General features: G+C 45.3%; 1 protein-coding gene across 4 annotated transcripts in view; it reads left to right on the top strand.

Annotated features, from left to right (window-relative positions):
- Angpt1 (angiopoietin 1) overlaps positions 1 to 15,917 on the top strand; it is a 174,650-nt gene that overhangs the window by 142,887 nt on the left and 15,846 nt on the right. For all 4 annotated transcript variants that reach the window (XM_004850310.3, XM_087190817.1, XM_087190816.1 and 1 more), the window contains one exon: positions 4,251 to 4,417. In XM_004850310.3, coding sequence (XP_004850367.2) covers positions 4,251 to 4,417 — 167 coding nt within the window. The remainder of the gene's footprint in view (positions 1 to 4,250; positions 4,418 to 15,917) is intronic.

Below are 15,917 nucleotides of genomic sequence, written 5' to 3'. Positions count from 1 at the left end.
ACTCTGTTTGAGTTATTAACACATGAATTACAAATATGTGTTACAGATCATCAGTATTACTTTTGAACCTCTTGCACCACCGAAGCCTTTCGATTTTCGTGGTTCTCAATGTCAACTTTAAGCCTGTACAAGTCTCCTCCCTGTGTTTTATTTTCTCTTACCCTTCCTTACCAGAAGATCCAGCAAAATCTAGTTTGTAAAGATGTCTGCCTGGAGGGAACTCTGGAGGGGGCTTCTGCATGGGGCACTTACCCCTGTATTAACTCCTTCCAGTCGTAAGATACCTGCAGCAATAATGCTCTCAGCAGAGCTTTTACATATGAAGCCCGAGGAAGCCGGCAGTTCTCAGTAGTACCCTAAGTGACCTCACCCTCACTCTGTAACAGGCCATGGTTAATGCCCGAGACACACTTGCTTTGTTTTGGAAACAGTCATCCCCCCCAAACAGCTTGCTATTAATACGGACATTTCAGCTGAAGCACCATGTCTTCTGGGAGCTCTTGGTTTGTGCAAAGAAGTCAAGAGCTCAATTTTAAACTGCATTTTAACATTAAAAGGAGAAAAATATATAAGAAATTAAAAACTTGGAATGAAATATTTCTTCCAGGCTCTCATGTGCAATTAGAGGAGACCCTTCTGATTCTGGCTCTAATTGTATATTAAAGCACCCTTGAAAAGTCATAGCTCAGTATCATCCGTTTTCTTTAATAATTTCTGTGAAAAAAGATGATACTTGTAGAAGCCAGAGACTGTGTCTGGTTTCAATTTTGTTTCTGCTATAAAAAGTCAACACTTCCTGTGAACATTATCAGACAAAACAAATAAAGTACTAGAGACAATTATTTTATTAACTTTGGAAAAACCACAACCCAAAATTGAACATTTCTGCCGGTTTTGGCAAAACTGAATAAATTTCAGTCTTTATCTTGAATGCGTTTTTTTAAATACAATGTGCTTTTAAAGGCCAATTTTAAGTCACCATTTTTCTCAGTTAAGTTTCAGTGGGGTTGTTTTGGTTGGTTTTTTTTTCACTTTTACTAAACTATGACAAGAGAAGCAAAATTGATGAGCAATGCATCTGAAAGATGGAGTCTTTCATGTGATTTGATTGCCATAAATAAACAGCAGTTTTCAGGAAAGTATATGGCAGCACAGTGTCATTCATGAAAAGGAAGAAATTTTGTTATTCCTGTTGCTCATTCATTTCTGCTTTTTAAATCACCAGTGCAGAGTTTTGTAACCGATTTTCTCTTTGTTTTATGGGTGTTACAGGACATTTAGGGTGGAATAGAGCCCCGAGGTAGCTGTGTGTGCTGTGCTGCATGAGCAGTGTTCTGAGATGAGTGTTGACCATCTTCATGCCTGATGTGTGGCCCCGCATGAAGCCAGGGTCCTGTGGCTGCCTTGCTTGGGTCATTTTATGTGATCGGCATGTTCTTCTAGCTTGCACTGGGGACAGTTATCCAGCCCACACCATGTTTATACGGCTCGCCACCTTGCACACCTAAGTGCATGGATCTCTAAGTCCACTTCAGCCACACCAGTACTCAATCCACATCTCCAAGGGAAAACTAAGTGTTCTCCTCTTTAAAAGGCTCTGCAGCTATTTCTGATACATGCTTCTTGTTGAGAACTGTGAAGTGTGAGACCTTGAAATTTCCTCTTTTGTAGATCCTAAAACTTGTGAGATGTGGAGAGAAGGGGAATAAAAGAAACTGGGCCAAAGGGAGTTGAAGAGACAGGTATTGCCGCATTAAGAAGCAGAGCTAAGGGCTGGGGTGTATCCAGCGATAGAGTTTTGCCTAGCATGCACCAGACTCTCAATTTGATCTGCAGCTATGAAAAAATAAAAAGAAGATACTCTCTGCTTTCATTTTACTGTTGTTTAGCTCCCTTTGCAATCAGCTTGGTCTAATTTTTTCCTTAATAATGAACTTTTTAGATTACAATCAACATGTTTTGCATGAATTAAACTTGCCATAACAATACATTGGTCTCTAATGTCTAGAAGCCTTTTGAATAATTATTTCAATTAGTCTTTATTAATTTTCAGTAAAGAGAAGAGCCTGGAATAGTTTGTCCCTTTCTCCTACAGAATGGGAAGGACCCAGCTCATGCTATGTAGCCCAGTCTCATGGAAGAAGAGGCAGCTAACAGAATTCCTGAGAATTCTGATATACATGTGTGGCTCTGGGTTCAGTCTCCAGTACTGGTAGCCTAATAAAAGGGGGGAGGGGTGTGACTGTAGAAGTGTACACTCATTTGTTAATGCATTGCGTTTGACCTTAAGTATAAAATTGCATATTCATTTACCCATTTTTCATGTACAGCCGTAGCCTGCGATTCTGGGTCAACGGTCCTTCAGTAACACTTTGCCAGTGGACCCAACCTCTACCTTCACACTGAAGAGAGAACAGTGCTCACGGTGCTGGACAATGCATGAGTTAAAAGCCCTCTGAAATTCTACTGTTTTCCCCACTCTTTTAGAGTGACTGCAACTCTATTTTATTGATTTGCTTTTACTGAGCAAACCTAGATATTTAAGTTAGGCTTAGTAGAAAGCAAAACGAGCACCCCTCCCCCAGGAATGTTAAACTTACTTGCCCAGCATGTCATCGGTGCTGTCGCTAGAAGGGCAGGTGAGGGAGCAGGCTTGGTGACAGATGCCACTGGCCTCCTGTGAGCAGCTCCACTGGCAGAGCCAAGGGCACAGTGAATGTGGTGCAGGCTCAGTGCACACTGTGCCCATGGATTATATGAAGGGGCACGGGAAAGGATCCATGTCTCAGGTCAGTTAAAGGAGAAAGTGCTTAAGAAAACTTCTACTGCCACTGAAATTCCATACAATTGATATACATGTAGTTTGAAAGGAAGCAAGGTTTTCCGAATTCTGTCATCTGTTTTGAGACAGTAAGGACTGCTGTGGCTCTTAGTGGCTCCCTACTCTTCCCAATATAGATTAAGCCTCCATGACAAACAGGCCAGTTAGCCAGGCTTTGTTTCTTTGTGAACATCAGTGCGCGTCTCCTGTGCAGGAGGCGGATTGTGGATGAGCCCAGATGCAGACCATGTGGCTCTTCCGTAGACACTCGATTCAGCACAGAGCCCAGGGCTGTTTTAACCAGAACCCCAGGGATTATGATTCAGTTGGGCAACCAGACTCCACCTCTTTGTCTGCACAGAAGTGTGCTTTGAGGTCACTTCTCAAATGTTGGTGCAAAGTGCTGTAATATTTTGTCTCCTTCTTTCCTTTCTTCCTTCTCTCCTTCCTCTTCCCCCCCCTCCTCCCTTCCTTCTCTCTCCTCTTTGCTTTGAGTGCCAGGTGTATGCCAGCTCCTCCTCAGTGTGTGAAGTTCCACAAACACAGCACAGCCTGACTTCTGGGTCAAGAAGGGAAACACGTAGACAACAGTTAAACTGACCCTTGAATACAACCAAGGAGTTCTTTCTGAAGCAATTGTGAATATCCAAAATGTAGAATGTTTAGGGTTCTTTATTTCCCTATCGCTATTATTTCCAACATTAAGAGCTGGCCCATGTTTGGGGACCACATTTTTCCTTCTATCAGAGAAATGACCTTGGATACTTAGCAACCATGTCCAGGATTTCTCCAAAGTGAACAGTGGAGCCCTGAGGCCGAGACAGTCAGCTCACTTCACTGGCAGCTCTTAGGATTCACCCCTGCTTAAAGTCGAGCCCATGCCCCGAAGCTGTGCAGGGGATTATAGTAATCATGGGTTCAAGGGCCTGGGCTTATTAACCAGAAAAACATTGAAGATGCTAAGGCAACGAAAGTCAAGTCTGCTGATCTATAAAGTTACAGGATATCAACTGGATTCCTGAGAAGTAATAACAACAAAAATTATTCCATAGTTTGTCTGATACCACCTTGATACTATTCATTGGGAAAGTTTTAAGTTAAAGATATTAATTAATATTTTAGAAATTTTTTCCAAAACAATCTTTGATTTGAAGAGTGTTTTCTTTTTGAACCTATCAACCAGTTTGATTTAATTGAAAAACATCTCATCCATGTGAATCTGACTAACAGAAGTCTACTATGATCACATTCAGACATTGCCTCAATGGAGAGAAATACAGCAGGAGAGCATGGAATAAGTCAGTCATTGCAAAAAGGTTGCAAACTCTGGAAGACTCGTCCGTACGCTGAGAGGCATTGATGTTACTATTCAGAACCTGTTCCAGGCTGCACTGCAGGCCTTGCCCAGTAACCTCTCCTCCTCCCCCAGGGCTTCGGGAACCCATCCGGTGAGCACTGGCTGGGGAACGAGTTCATCTTCGCCATCACCAGCCAGAGGCAGTGCACGCTGCGCATCGAGCTGCTGGACTGGGAAGGCAACCGCGCCTACTCGCAGTATGACAGATTCCACATAGGGAACGAGAAGCAGAACTACAGGTAGGCGCTGGGGCGGGACCTTGCCTGGCACCCAGCAGGCGAGAGAAAGCAAACGCAGCTTCAGAGCTCTGCTTCAGGGCGGTGCCAGCTCCCTTGAAGCAGCACCTAGGGGTGCTGGGGCGATGGGACAAAGAAGGGTGGCAGTCATCCTTTGAGATGAAGGTCAGGGTGTCTGGCCGGGGGCAGAGGCAGGCAGAAGGCCTGGGAAGGCATCTGCAAGGCGTTCATTCCATCTCTGTACCCTGTGACCTCTGAAGCGGGTCCAACTCCTAGAGGAAGTGTGGCGCTGCTGGGCGGGCGCTGGGTCCCACAGAGCAGAAGCCAGCAGGCTCCGGCTCGGGACCAGCGATCTACCAAGAGGTGTCCCAGTTCTGTCTCCTTTACTGTTTGCTCACATTACCTTGAAGATGTCAAGAGCAAAACTGAGTGTCATGAAATGTTTGAATGATTGGCATAAAAGGGGAAAGAGACATAATTAAGTGGGTTTCTTCTTTAAATAAAGAGCAAAAATAAATCCAAATAACAGTATCAGTATACACAACATATCACTGAAATATAAAAATAAACTAACACTTAATTTTAAATGTTTCTGATTATTTTTCTAGATGAGTGACTTGTACATTAGAAAAAAGATTTAAATGACTCAGGAAAACTGTGATGTGATATTCGATTCCATGAACGCTTAGTGTGTCACTCCTGTGTACCTGGAACTGACTCAGGGGCGAGGTCCCCAGTGCTCTGGACCTGAGGTCCAGCTTTGCTGCTGTGGGGTTCATGCAAACCTGCTTGGCATTTTGGAGAATGGGGTATTGTAGTTGTTCTTACAGCACTAACCCTTCATGCAGTACTTGGCACTTAGCAAGTCCTTGATTAGCTCTCAAAACTGTGACTGTGTCTCTCATAGAAACGTGATTCTGTGGGTGACACAGCCTCCACAGATTGCAGTGATAAAAACCAAAGCCTCGTGCTCTTGGACAGCCTGTGTGGCTATTTCCTCATACTTCAACTGCGTCTATTTCTTGTCTTTTCGAGATATAGCATCCTTTATTATTTTAAATCTGCATCTTTTTCATGGGACAGCTCATTTTGTTTTAATAGATTATGTGTGGGATTGGATCCTTGGAGACATAATCATTTTCTCAACAAATAATGATGATGTCACCACAACAGAAGATGTGAAATAGATCTAAAGACCTGATAGTCTCTGGAGGGGCAGCGAGGGTGGACTTAGTGGCAACTGAAGAAACCAAAGAAGAGACATTCATGAAAAGCAATGAAGTGTATGAAGATGTGTTTCCAAGGAGGTCAATATTTTGAGGGTTTTATAACAAGAAAAGCCACCGTCGAACATCAGGGTGCCCTTATGTAAATGTTTTGACCTGAAACCTGAGACAAGAGGAAACTTGGCCCTTGTCAGACGGCTTGACAATAGGACCCGCAAGTAACTGGCTTCGTCTTCCTCTAGGCTCCTGACGGATTTGCTTTGGCCCCTTTCCAAAATGTCTCTCAGTTCCTTGTGAGTAGCCGCGTGGGCTGTTTCGGGTGTTGTGCACGCATTTGAGCGATGTCCAGGTAGTGCTGGGGGACCGAATCCGGCAGGTTGGGAAGACAGCTGGCCCTGCCGAAGGCCTCGGGGCCGAGGAACACCTCTCCTTCGACCAGGCCTGCGATTCCGGTGCTCACCCATGCTCTAAGATCTACAGTCAGGATCTGGTCGATGGTCAGAAAGTAAGTCTTCCGGCCTCGTAAAGTCTGTGTGTAAGGAAATTATTTTTACACGTCAATCAATTAATACTCCTATTGTCTTTGTGGTAATTATTATCACACATATTTTAAAATGATTCTGATCCATTTATTTCCTCAATTCAACTAAATTCTAACTTAAATTCAATACCAAGGAGTTTGTACTGGGTTTTTTGTTTCAGTGTTTTACATTTTTCATATATTTCCTCTTTTGAATTAAATTCAGAGGGTTTTTTTAAAGGGTTTTATTGTTTAAAAAATTCAGTCTTAGAAATTATGTTTTGAAAATCCTTTTAGCTGTAGTCATAATATACAGAATTAATTTTAAAGACAAGAGAAGATAACCATTCTTATGCCCTAAAACACTGGTTAAAAGTAGGTGTTGTGAGTTAACAGATGAGCTTAAAAATGTGTGTGTGTGTGTGTGTGTGTAATACACACATTTAACTTCTATCTGCTAAGGAGACTTCACATGGTTTTCTCAGATAGGAAAAAAAATCTACAGAATCCAAGGGGTACGAATGAGGGAAAATAATAATGTAAGGGTGTCGCAATAGACGGTCATGTGACACAGCACACGGTCAGTGTCGACCTCTTAAACACCTCCCCGGGGAGGCACTGCTGTCCAGGTCCTTGTCCTCGATTGCCCTGAAGGCTGTGGCCTTCCCGCCTCTCGCCTGGTCAGTCTCAGACGCTGCTTCTACTCCGCTACCAGGATGGCTTTTCCACAGTCCCGCCTGGCCTCTCCCCTCCTTAAGACCCATGGACACGGTTCAGAGACTGCGAGTCAGCACCTGCCCGCCGACTCTCCAGGGCCGGGCCTGTCCCTCTTCCTAACACTGCTGCCTGTGCCCCACTCCCCGCCTACCCTGCTCTTTATGGCTCCATCCCAGCAACCTCCTGAAGTCTTCCAAACCCTCAGGCCTTCCCTTGTGCCGTATCCCTACCCTGCACACGGCTGTGTTCTACATCTCGAAGCTTCTCCCTCATCCCAGGAATGCTAGGGAGTGTGATGAGCCACCCCAGGGCCCCTCAGGACTGAGCTCTCCCCAACTGGCCCCCCTGGGTGCTGCTTTGTGGCCGAGGTGAGTTAGGCCTCCCAAGGGTGCACCCCTCTGCAGGCACTGGTCAGCACAGCACTGTGACATCCCCTGCCCCAGTCAAAGCAGTGGTGAGAAGCCGTGAGGTCTGGATGTGCACTTGGGATGAGCTGAGTTCCGCCCCACCGAGGCTGGGTGTGAGCTCTGCATTTCCCTCTGCTCGGTCCTGTTCCCTCCTGTTCCCCCTGAGCCACCCAAAGTCCCCAACTCTGATTTCCCAGAGAAACATGTCACCTTCATTCTAGGCGAGGGTGGATTCTGTGCTCCCACCGATCCATAATGCCACGAACAGTGATCCAGTGTCCACATTCCACTGTGTCACTGACAAGCGTGTATTAAGTAACTGTTCGTGGAAGCCCACACACATGCCTGAGCAGATTTCTAAGGTATGGGGATAATTTTCATCAAAACTCAAGAGACACGCTTGTCAGGCAAATTATTAAGTGAGAATTGATAGCTAATATTGGGGGAATACACACTGTGTACCAGATATCTTATTTTCCCAACAGAAAGCAGGTATAATGAATACTTTGGTCAGGGGCAGAGGCACTAGCGTGAGTAGGTGTTAGCATTTGAACTTTGGTCTCATCACTGTCTACCACACATATGGCCATTCGTCGGTAAAGGGAAACCCAACAGTTAACTTTGGAAATTAGTGAGCTTATTCCAATATATAGCATCTGGTTCTTCTCACCCCACTTTTCTCTTTAGGACTTTGCATGTCTGTGGAAACACTATCTCACTCTCCAGTTCTCAATTTTCTGTCTTGATGAATTAAAGTATTTATAAAGTTCCTTGCACCTCAAAATTATTTTCTAAAGTTGAATTACTTTTATATATGTATTTCTTTTCTATTTTCATAGTCTTTGAATTCTTTGATAAACAAATTTGTATGTCTCCAATAAATTCTTGAGAGTTTCTATCAATTTAAGAAGCATAGTGGCATTTTATTTCTCATGAAAGCTTTTTGGTCCTAAAACAGAGTTGATAAACAATAGTCATCACCATAAGCGGTACTGAAAAATAACAGGTTAATTGTGGGTTTGCAGAGATGCTATGATCAATTGGAAAAAGCCCTGGAATAAGAATCAGAGTTGCAGATCTGTGAAGAAATCTGGCTTTATCATCTGTAAACAAAAATGGTTCTACCAGTCATGTTCATTCAGGAAAGCAGCCATCATGAGTTATTGTGGACATGAGGCTGAAGCGAACGCATAAAACCTAGCTTGGTGGAGAGGCCAGGGCTCACAGAGAAGCCTGAGAAACAAACACATCCAGTCGAAGGAGCAGGACCACAGAGGGGAGCTCCACAGAACTCGTCACCTGGGTGTGGCTGTTACCTATGGCTATGCTGGGCGGTGGCCCATGTCAGGAACCCAGCTGGATGTGACGTGTCTTTGCCCCTGAATATCACCCTGAGGATGACGTCCCCAGGCCTGAGCCACCTGTGTCTCAGCCGGAGTCCTCTCTGGGCCGCCTGTAACTCAGAGCTGTGCCAGGAAGGGAACTCTGAGGAAAGTTCCCAGGTTAACCAGGTGGGTAGCAGCACAATGCAGCTGTGCCTACAGTAAATCACAAAGGACTTTTATACCCAGCTTTCTTGTCTAAACAGAAACATTGTCCTTGCACCAGAAAGATATAGAAGCATACCTGTATTCACTAAGCTTAAATGCCACACAAATGTGAAAGATATTTAGATTTTTTAAATTCAATGTTTATTACACCAACACATTTATTATTAACCTGTTAAAATTCTAATGCTATGCTCTGCATTGTTATCTCTCTTTCATTATCTTCAAAAAATCTCCTTGGCTGCCTGATTGCTGTTCACTTATTCACTTGGATTCAGTATGGAAACCAAGTCCACTCATTGTACTTGTGATCATAACTTCTTAGTCACCTTCTACTTAGGAAAGATTGCTGTGGACCCCTAATCAATCAATAACTAATATTAGTCAATATTAATCAAATGACTACTTAATCATTAATATTAATAAAATTGATGGTTTTGAAGACACTGTATCAGTTTTGTTTTTCCAATGGATAGGTACTCTCTCAAAGAAAACTCTTAAAATGATTGTAATGTATAAAGACACATAAAGCTGATCAATTCTGAAGAGGTTGTGGGAATGTGTCTTTTTTTGATCTTCCTCTTGCTAATGTCTCAAACACTGGTAAAGCATAGTTTACAACTGTTGCATTACATTATTGTATATTAAAAAGTAGGATATGTCAACTGGAAATAAATTTAGTTGTGCTATTTTCAAGAAGAAAAAAAGAAAATTACACAAAAATTCCAGTTTTAATGTACGAAAGGTAGAGTTTTGATGAGCATATTTCACTAAGAGCTTGTCTAAATGTTGTTTTTCTGAGATCTTGGGGTCAGTTTTTCCCTAAAGTTAATTAAGGTTAGTTTTATTGGTAAATCCTGTATCACAGACAAGAGAATGAGTCACTTTTTTAACCTATAGAAAATTTGAATTAGTTTGAGTAAAAACATGTAACAATTTATGATGCCTATCATAATTATATTCTGGCTATAGTATTTATAATACAAATTTGTAAATATTCATATTTTATGTTTTCCTATAATTTCTTGGGTAGAGGTGAATTTGAAAGGTTGAAACTGACTAGTTGAAACTGGTCCTGGTGCCACATGCCTGTCATCCCAGCACTCAGGAGGACTGCTGTGAGTTCGAGGCCAGCCTGGGCTACATAGTGAGTTTAAGGTCAGCCTGGGCTACATAACGAGACCCTGTCTCAAGAAAATGAAAAGCTGAGTGGCTGATAGCTGTCAAAAGCTTTTTTGAGGAAAAGATTCCACAGGAGAAGGTAAATGGAATATTTGGGCAAAAACTAAAAAAAAAAAAAAAGTCTTGAAAATAACTTGGCCATTAAATAATGTTTTTGCACTAGATTGTTTTGGCCCAAGATCCCTGCTGGGAAGTAGTTTGATGGAATGTGTAAACCCCGTGTTAGGAATCCGGAGACATGAACTCTGGACTTGGGTCTGCAGTCACTTTCCTGAATGACCTTGGACAAGCTGCTTCTCTCCCAGCTCTCAGATCCTCAGGAGTAAAATAAGGAGGTAAATCTGAAGTTCTTTCCAACTCCACAACGCATTTTTTTTTCTTTAATCATTAAAGTGCTCTCATGCCCTAAATTTATTTCAAGGACAAAACGAAATCATGTGGATTGAAAAGAATTCTCTCGAGCATCCCATGTAAATTTCAGCTCTGCAGTTTTGTAGGTTTGGAAAATTTGTCTCACTTTTCTTAGTGAAATCTTTCTCATTTCTCTGACCCTCTGGGCTCCGTGGCCCTGGCTGGAACCAGTAGCAGATTATGTTGCAATACTAAGAGGAAAGTTATTTTTGTCGCAGTTCTGGGATGAAAATGGTAGAAAAACGTATATGGGGAGTCTTCTGGCAGTTTCTAGGCTCTTAAATTTTTAGCACAGGTTTTCAAACTCAAAGTATTCAGTAGTTTTATTTGAATTTACAAATAAATTTGTAATACAATTGTCCAATTTAGTAGGTGTATTATTTTTACTCTGTGTGAGCATGTTTGTGTTTATTTCCTAAAATCTGGAAGGGATTGTTTTAACATATTCCTGCTGTTTTTAAAACATTAATTTTATTACTAAACAGATTGATAAAAGTGACTAGATCTTTTTGTATCACCGGTGGTTCAAGCCACCTGGCAGGGAGGCACATGAGTTGTGGCCCAGTGATGAACATGTTAATGAACAAACTATTTTATACTTCTTGGCCGAGATGAATATTGATGAGGAGAAATGCTCCCTGGGGCTTCAGAGTTGCTGTGTGCGTTCTCCAGAGCGTCTCAGTGTCAGGAAAAGCCCTTGATTTTAGTGCACATTAGTGTCTCGCCCTAGAGTCTTGAACTTTTCCAAGCCAACAACAATAAAGGTCCCAGGGCTATCAGGCCTCAGGATCCCTGAGGATTCCCGCTTAGAAGGAGTAATTCAAGGCTCAGAAAACTGCATTCTGTGAACTCACAGGTAGGGGAAGCGCTAGCACCAGCCAGCTCCACCTCAGGAAAGAGCCCTGAGCTATCCTGTGATGGCTGCCCCGGTCCTCCGAGGGCTGTCCCCACCACGGTCCACTGTCCCAGGACCCACGTGGGTGCACCCCCATCTGATAGGACCTGGCAGGGGTGGGCAGTGGACGCCTGGCCAGCAACCGCAGCCCCACGAAGACCGTGGTCAGTCCTGGAGGCCCAGGTGGCACAGATAGGAGCTGGGTCCACAAGGGAGCAGCCTGGGCTGACTGGGCTGGGGGCAGGCTGGCATGCGCAGGGAGAAGGCCAGAGTTGGGAGGAAGGGGCAGAGTGCTGAGTGCTCGGGAGGGGACTCACCTCTCAGGCGCAAGTGGCTGGCACTGCTTCCACACCCATGGTGAGAGCAGGGACCAACATGGATGCTAAGAGCAAAGGAGGCTGACGGCCAGAGTCAGGAGGTGACCAGGACCGGCGACCAGGGATGGCCAGGGCAGCTTCCTTCCCTTGATCGTTCCTTGTGTTCCGGTGACTGTGATCGCAAAGTGTAGTGAGAACAGCACACAGCACAGCCCGCTCTGCGCCAGACCTGCTCGGCTGCAGTCCTCTTTTCAGATGGCAGGAGCATGTCTGGGGCCACAGCTGTGTTCCGTGCGTGTCCTCCTCAGCTCCCGTGGGTGCTGTGACTGGTGGGAAGGCAGGGACCGCATGCTGGCTGCTCTGGAGAGGAAGTGCTCCTTCCTCCTCTGGTGGAAGACGCCGCGGAGATTCATATGCATCCTGCAGACCCACGGCCGGTGTCGCAGGGTGATCGAGACGCCAGCAAGGCAGAGGTCAGCAGGTCGCACTTCTGTGCTCAGAGACTGGCTCAGGACAGGGCACTGGACAGTGTCCGTGTAACTCCTAAGTACCATGTCCTTTCCTTTCCCAGATCATAGCTTGCATCCTTCTCCTGTCTATTCAACTCCAGGCTTTTCTGCTTCTTCCATCTTGCCTTGCGAGGGAGATGCGAGACTTTATCCACTGCATGATGCTGATACTAATAAAATAAACACAAAGTATCTTGCTCAATTCCCTTTTAACTGATGCAGTTAGGCTTTTCTCTACATGACTTTTCTAATGTTGCTCTCTTGAAAGATGTTCTTGTTCTTTGGAAAGCGGAGCCTGCACCCAGTCATCTCTCCCGCCCGCTGTGAAGCCCTTGGTCTGGGGTGTAGATGGGCAGCTCTGCAGGGTGGAGGGTGACGGATGCAGGGAGTGCACCATGGCTGAGTGCCCAAGGGACATGTGTGGGCTCCTGGGCACAGGAGAGGGCACAGGGAGAGGCTGAGGAGCAGGCGCTTCAGACGCCAGCCAGGGGCAGCAGAAGCCTGGGAGGACAGCAAGCGTCTTGAGAGTGCACCAGTGACAGGCACGCCAAGCTGCGGTCACAGAGGCCCAGCCCAGATGCCCTGGTGCCCACCACAGCAGCAGGGGCAGCTATCTCTGCAGAGCCCTCGGGAGCCACACCCGGCCTCCAGGCCTCAGGCCTGTCTCTGTCCTCCCTGGGACTCGTGCTCTTAAACAGAATAAAAATGAGAACGAGCCTGCCTCCCTGGAACTTGTTCACCCTAAAAACACAGTTGCTATCACAAACTGTACAACCAGACTGAATTTTTGGTGGAAGAGACAACCCGAGGATCCCGAGACGCCGTCGGCTGGCCCACCGGGGGGAACCGAAGCTTGTGACTCCAGGGGTCTCGTTGCTGCACATTTCACTTTAGCACTCCGTTCTTTGATGCAGTCTTAGAAAAGGGGAGGATACGGGAAGAACTTTTCGTTTCTGTTAACTAAAAACAGGTAATTTCCACAATGTGTATCTCTGAACTTTGGGAAATACAGTTTCCTTAGTGCAGATCTCATGAGCAAAATATATATCTAAATGTCCAAAATAGACAGCTGTCTGTCACAGGACACAGATGCAGCTGGAGGTAATGGTATTTGGGGCTGCTGTTTTCTTTGGAGGAAGAATTTCTATGAGATGTTTTCCTAGTACTGGAAGCTGAACCCACAGCTTCACATGTGTTAGGCAAGTGCTCTACCACTGAACTATGTCCCCAGCCCTTTTTAAATTTTGAGACAGGGTTTCACTAAATCATCCAGACTGGCCCTGAATTTGCAGTCTTCCTGCCTCAGCCTCCCTAGTAGCTGGACATGTGCCACCATGCCTGGCCAAATTCACCTGCGTTTTGAACTCTTACGAGCTTCTTGTCTGCCACTGAGAAACACTAAGAACCATATTCTGCTGGAGTTTGGAAACAGAAGTCACTTGTAACAGTGCTCCTAGTGTGAAGAGCTCGACACCTGAATGTATGGTGAACTCCTTGGCCAGAATCTGTGAGTGGAGGGAGAGGCAGTGAGAATGTGTGTCCCCAAAACGCAGTGAAAACTGAGCGTACAATTGGTACACATGCAATGAAATTAATATATAAAGCAGTGGTATCAGTATCAGGAAACAAAAGAAGCTGGATTCTCTGAAGCTGATCCTGCCCATAATTCTGGCAGTGATGCCTTCTTAAACATAGCGCAGACTCCCGCACTGTGACTGGCCTGAGCACTGTGGTCACTCTCACGTGCTGTCTGCTGCACACTCACAGGTAAACAGTGTGCCTAGTTCAGGGCAGCGGAGGCCTGGAAAGAGAGCGAAATAATAATAGCACAATACCCTTTTCTTAACACAGTGGTCAGATGACATACACAAACCCTGGTGGTTCTTCCGCGACCCCATTCTGCCTGAGAAATGCCACCAAGTAAGGAAGCTTGGAGTGACAAAGTTGTCAGTAAACATGAGAATCAGACAGGTCGGTGGGGTGACCTGTTGCCCTAATTTGAATAAAGAAGGGGAACAAACAAATGCACTAAACGTGGCTGGATTCAGCCCATACAGCACCTGGCTATGCACCAGGAAAAGCCTGTGTTCTGAAAGATTGGAGTTTTGAGGTGCTCAGGTAAACGTCTGCATTAGAGGATTGCTACCCAGGCCATCTGGGGCCCAGGTGACGCTGGCAGTGACCCCAGCAGTCAGCAAAGCAACTGTTTGGCTCCTTCTTCTTCAAAATTCTGCTTGCTCTGTCCAAAGTAAGAAGATTCAAGCGATTCGAGGCCTTGTGGTTCAGAGCAAACTGCTCCCTCCCTTGCTGGATTCTCGGCCCGGGGCCTGGGCCCAAATGACGTCTTCCTTAGCGGTGTCTGCTCAGGTCTTCCCCATCCCGCACACATCTGTGTCCCATGAGGTCGTGTGTGTTTACACTTGTTTACCTGGGATCAGCCCTCACGGCTTTGTCTACTGAGCTCCCTCATGTATTATGATTATTGGTTCGGGAAGGTTGAGTTCTTTGATTTCCTTTATGTTAACATTTAAGTACTTGCTCTCCATGCAGCGATCCTTCTAAGGGCTTTGACTGTATTTCCGTATTTAGTCTCCACAATAATCTTAGGGCCTGACTCCTCCTGGAGGCTGTGTATAGATGGGAAGGACCAGAGCTGCACACTCTGCTGTCCGCTGCGGGCTTTCAAGGCACGGTTGTGCGTGACACAGCCTTACTTCAGACACTAAAGGTCGGTTTACTTTGTGGGTGTAGGGTGAGGAAGGAAAGAAGCAAAAATTTTGGTTAATGGCTTTCTCATCGGTTGCTTTTCTACGCATACTTGTTTCACACTGAGCCACCTGCCCCTGCCCACGGTTCATGTGTTAAGGGGTCTGGACGCCCTGTTTGTACCCTCAGTTCTAAGTCCATCAAACCACGCGGGACCCACAGTCCGCCTTCTTGCTCACAGCCTCTCCTCCTCTGAAATGTCCTCAGAACCTCTGCATCTGCTCTCATGCTCCTGTTTGTGGATGTGGATCGCTGTCACACAGCCATCTGCCTGGCTCCCTTCTCCTGAGTATACCACATCCCATTTGTGGGTTTTCTGGTCATTTCTCACACAATTCGTAGGCTCTTGCAAATGACTCGATGCTTTTCCTTACTTGGGGGCCAGCCAGCAAGAGGACACATCTCTGCCTGTGAGAAAGCATCATAGGTTATGGCCCAGAGCTAGCAGAGCCCTTCACAGGGAGGACAGTCCTGGGGCTTCTCACGCGCATCGGAAAGAAGGTTGTGTGCTCTTGTCTGTTTCTACTCTAAAAAAAGCCTAAAGCTGTTGAAGCAGATTTGAAAAATAAATGCCTGGGTTCCAGAGAAAGTTATCTAGTAGAAAGGCACCTGTGTAGCTTTGCCAGACGAGATGGTTTCCTTTCTCACATGGGCTCCGGTACTACTTTAGTGGGCATTTCGTGAGTTATTTCTGAAGCCTTCGTCTGTAGACAGCCACAAGTTAATTCCACACCCATCAGAGCAGTGACCCAGTGTGATCTGAACAGACCCTTAGTCATTAACATTGGACAAATTTCAAATCAGGAGAAAATAACACCCAGGGAACTGGAATTCTAAAAGATAACTGCCTGGCTAGAGTTAAAATGTTGCCGCATACGCGCCGTCTCCAGAGATGAGTAAAACTTTAACTCTAAACAATTTCAACTCTTAGTTCATAATTGACTCAATAAATGTTTATTGAATGCTTGCTATGTATACAGTATGTGGAGTTTACAAAGATGGTTAA

Source organism: Heterocephalus glaber, unplaced genomic scaffold (assembly GCF_053883595.1).
Source record: "Heterocephalus glaber isolate CG9 unplaced genomic scaffold, H.glaber_assembly_v1.0 deba00001556, whole genome shotgun sequence".
Classification (NCBI taxonomy): domain Eukaryota; kingdom Metazoa; phylum Chordata; class Mammalia; order Rodentia; family Bathyergidae; genus Heterocephalus; species Heterocephalus glaber.
The sequence above is the reverse complement of the archived record's forward strand: the minus strand, read 5'-3'. Positions and strand labels throughout refer to the sequence as shown.